Raw genomic sequence first — 2,527 nt, forward strand, 5'->3', positions numbered from 1 at the left:
TGCTCTCCTGCTCTCCTGCTCTCCTGCTCTCCTGCTCTCCTGCTCTCCTGCTCTCCTGCTCTCCTGCTCTCCTGCTCTCCTCCCCTTCCGCCCCCATAAGCCATTGCATTCCAACATTGCGCCCGCTCATACTGCACCTCGTCCCCGCACAGGCCCGTCTGCTCTCAGCCGCAATGGCAGGAGAGCTTCACGATGGTACCGGAGGAAGGAAGCGAAGAGAAGAGCGAGGAGAGGAGAGGGGGAGGAAGAGGAGGAAGGAGGATTCAGACAGCAAGGAGAAGAAGAAGGTGAAGGCGACTAAGGAGAAAGTCAAAGGTCAAGCGCCGACGCATGGAGTACAACCTCGAGGTACAGAGAGGATCAAGCCAGGAGGAGAGCAGGCAGGCGAATGCTCGGAAACCGCTAAGAAGAGAGGAAGAGAAGGCATCGGATTAGAGCTGGACAAGACTCGAAGCGGCACGTTCATGGTGAAGAGAGTGGAGGAGTGGGCGAGGCAGCTGCTCCGAAGAGTCAAGCAGGAGGGGAAGGTAGAGAGACTGTGCGAGGTCAGGGAAGGCGTTCTCGTTCTCTCTGTCGGGGATGTTCCCTGCAAGGGCTGCTCGCTGGAGGAGGTGAAGGCGCTGGTGCAGCGACAGCTGAAGGAGGACGGGAGAGTCAAGCTGACTTTCTCTCCTCCATCTCCTTCATCACACGAGTCGAAACATTTCTCCTTCTGGCTCGCTCCTCATTCGATCCCCACGCCTTCCATGCCTCACCTCCCGCCATTTTCTCGCCATTCAGGCAGCAAGAGGTCACTGACTCCTCCTCCTCCCTGCCTCCTCCTCCCCTCCTCCTCTCCGCCTCCTCCTCGTGCCCTCCTCGCCCGAGGAACTCTTTGTATTGTGTGATCTTCTTCTTCAGAGTCTTGGTGGTCGGTGCCGGAGTTGCGGGACTTGCGGCGGCTCGAAAACTTCGCATGGCAGGCGTGGAGGTGGGAGGAGAGAGAGAGAGGAGAGAGGAGACTGAGAGGAGCAGGTGGAGGTGCTTGAGGCGCGGGAGAGAACGGGAGGGCGAGTTTTCACGTCAGCCATGACGAGAGCGGAAGATCTTTCACCCGGTGAGAGCAGAAGAGAGAGGAAGAAGGAGAACGAGCGAGAAGAACTACTGAGAAGAGACTGACTTCCAAGGGAAGGGGGGAGGAGAAGATTGAGGGAGGGAGAGAGGGAGACGGAGCGAGAGGGAGGGAGAGAGGAAGAACTGAAGAGGAGGGAGGGAGAGAGAAGAACTGAGGAGGAGGGAGGGTAAGGGGTTGCTAACAGTTTCATGACAGTCTTTGTTGACCTCGGTGCCTCTTTCATTCACGGTTGCGATGCTGTTTTGAACCCGGTCTACGCCATGGCAGAGCAACTAGATGTGAAGGTGTCAAGGCCGTTGCCTCCTCCCCCGCCCCTGCTCCCTTCCTCCCTTGCTCTCCCTCCTCCCACCTCCCACCTCCCTCATTCTCCTCTCTCTCCTCTCCCTCCTCCCTCCTCCCTCCTCCCTCCTCCCTCCTCCCACCTCTCTCTCGCGCGCTCCCTCGTTCTGGGGTGTCTGGCTGCTGAGAGAGGAAGGGGCAGGTGGACAAGGCTGCGGGGGGATACAGCAAGGGGTGGGGGGAGACGGCGGCCTGGTACCGAAGAGGACGACGAATTCCGCAGCACAGCATCAGGAAACCATTTGATATGCTGTGGAGAATGATAGAAGAGATGCGACAGGCAAGGAGGAGGAGGAGGAGGAGGAGGAGGGGGAGGGGCAGGGGAGAAGGGGGAGGGAGGGGGATGAGAGGAGGAACGAAAGGAGGTGAGGTGGGAGAATGGAAAAAAAGAGCGATACGGCAGGAGGGTTTGGTGAAGATGGCAGGAGGTGACAAGGGAGCTGGAGGGGAGGAGGGGAGGGAGGATGACAGAGCGAGCAGAAAGTGGAGCACGAGTTGTCAGGCATCAGAAACGTGCGATGCTGCGACTGTGGGAAGTGGAGGACGTTACCCGCAGAGGAAGAGGAGAGGGTGAAGTCTTCCAACTCCTGGACTTGTCGTCAGGTATGGTCTTGCTCGTTTCATCGGCTCTCCTCTCTTCTCCCCTCCCCTCCCCCCCCTCCCTCCTCTCCTATTCTCTCCTCTCCTCTCCTCTCCTCTCCTCGAGCCACTTCCTCCATTCCGCTCTCTTTGGCTTGCTCGAGTCCTCTCGCTGACCTGTCACAAGGAATCCTGGAACGATCGGCTCGCGTGGAAGCGACAACCAGGTCAAGAGCGCCTTCCTTGTTCCTCTCTCATCACCCGCAGCCTCCCAGTCCTCCTCCTCCTGCTGGTCTCCCTGCGACGTCGACCAGCGGGACTGGCAGCCGATCTCCCCCTACTCGCGAGTTCTCTCCGCCGCCTTCCTCGAGCAGCTTCAGAGCATGAGGAGCGCAAGCAAGAAGCCGCGCAGCATGAACCTCAGCCCCATCGTAAGCTCTTCCTTCTCTCCCTCACCGCTCTCCTCCTCCTCCTCCCCCTCCCCCTCGTCAATTG

General features: G+C 59.3%; 1 protein-coding gene across 1 annotated transcript; it reads left to right on the top strand.

The window, feature by feature from the left end:
- Positions 1-173: 173 nt before the first annotated feature.
- On the top strand, positions 174-1,716 carry GUITHDRAFT_147540 (hypothetical protein; the record flags this gene model as incomplete). Its single annotated transcript, XM_005820888.1, has 6 exons — positions 174-790; positions 901-970; positions 1,015-1,096; positions 1,310-1,398; positions 1,596-1,648; positions 1,677-1,716. The coding sequence occupies 6 exons, from the start codon at positions 174-176 to the stop codon at positions 1,714-1,716; spliced, it is 951 nt and encodes a 316-aa protein (XP_005820945.1).
- Positions 1,717-2,527: the final 811 nt, after the last annotated feature.

The sequence above is a fragment of the Guillardia theta genome (assembly GCF_000315625.1).
Source record: "Guillardia theta CCMP2712 unplaced genomic scaffold GUITHscaffold_160, whole genome shotgun sequence".
NCBI classification, from domain to species: Eukaryota; class Cryptophyceae; order Pyrenomonadales; family Geminigeraceae; genus Guillardia; species Guillardia theta.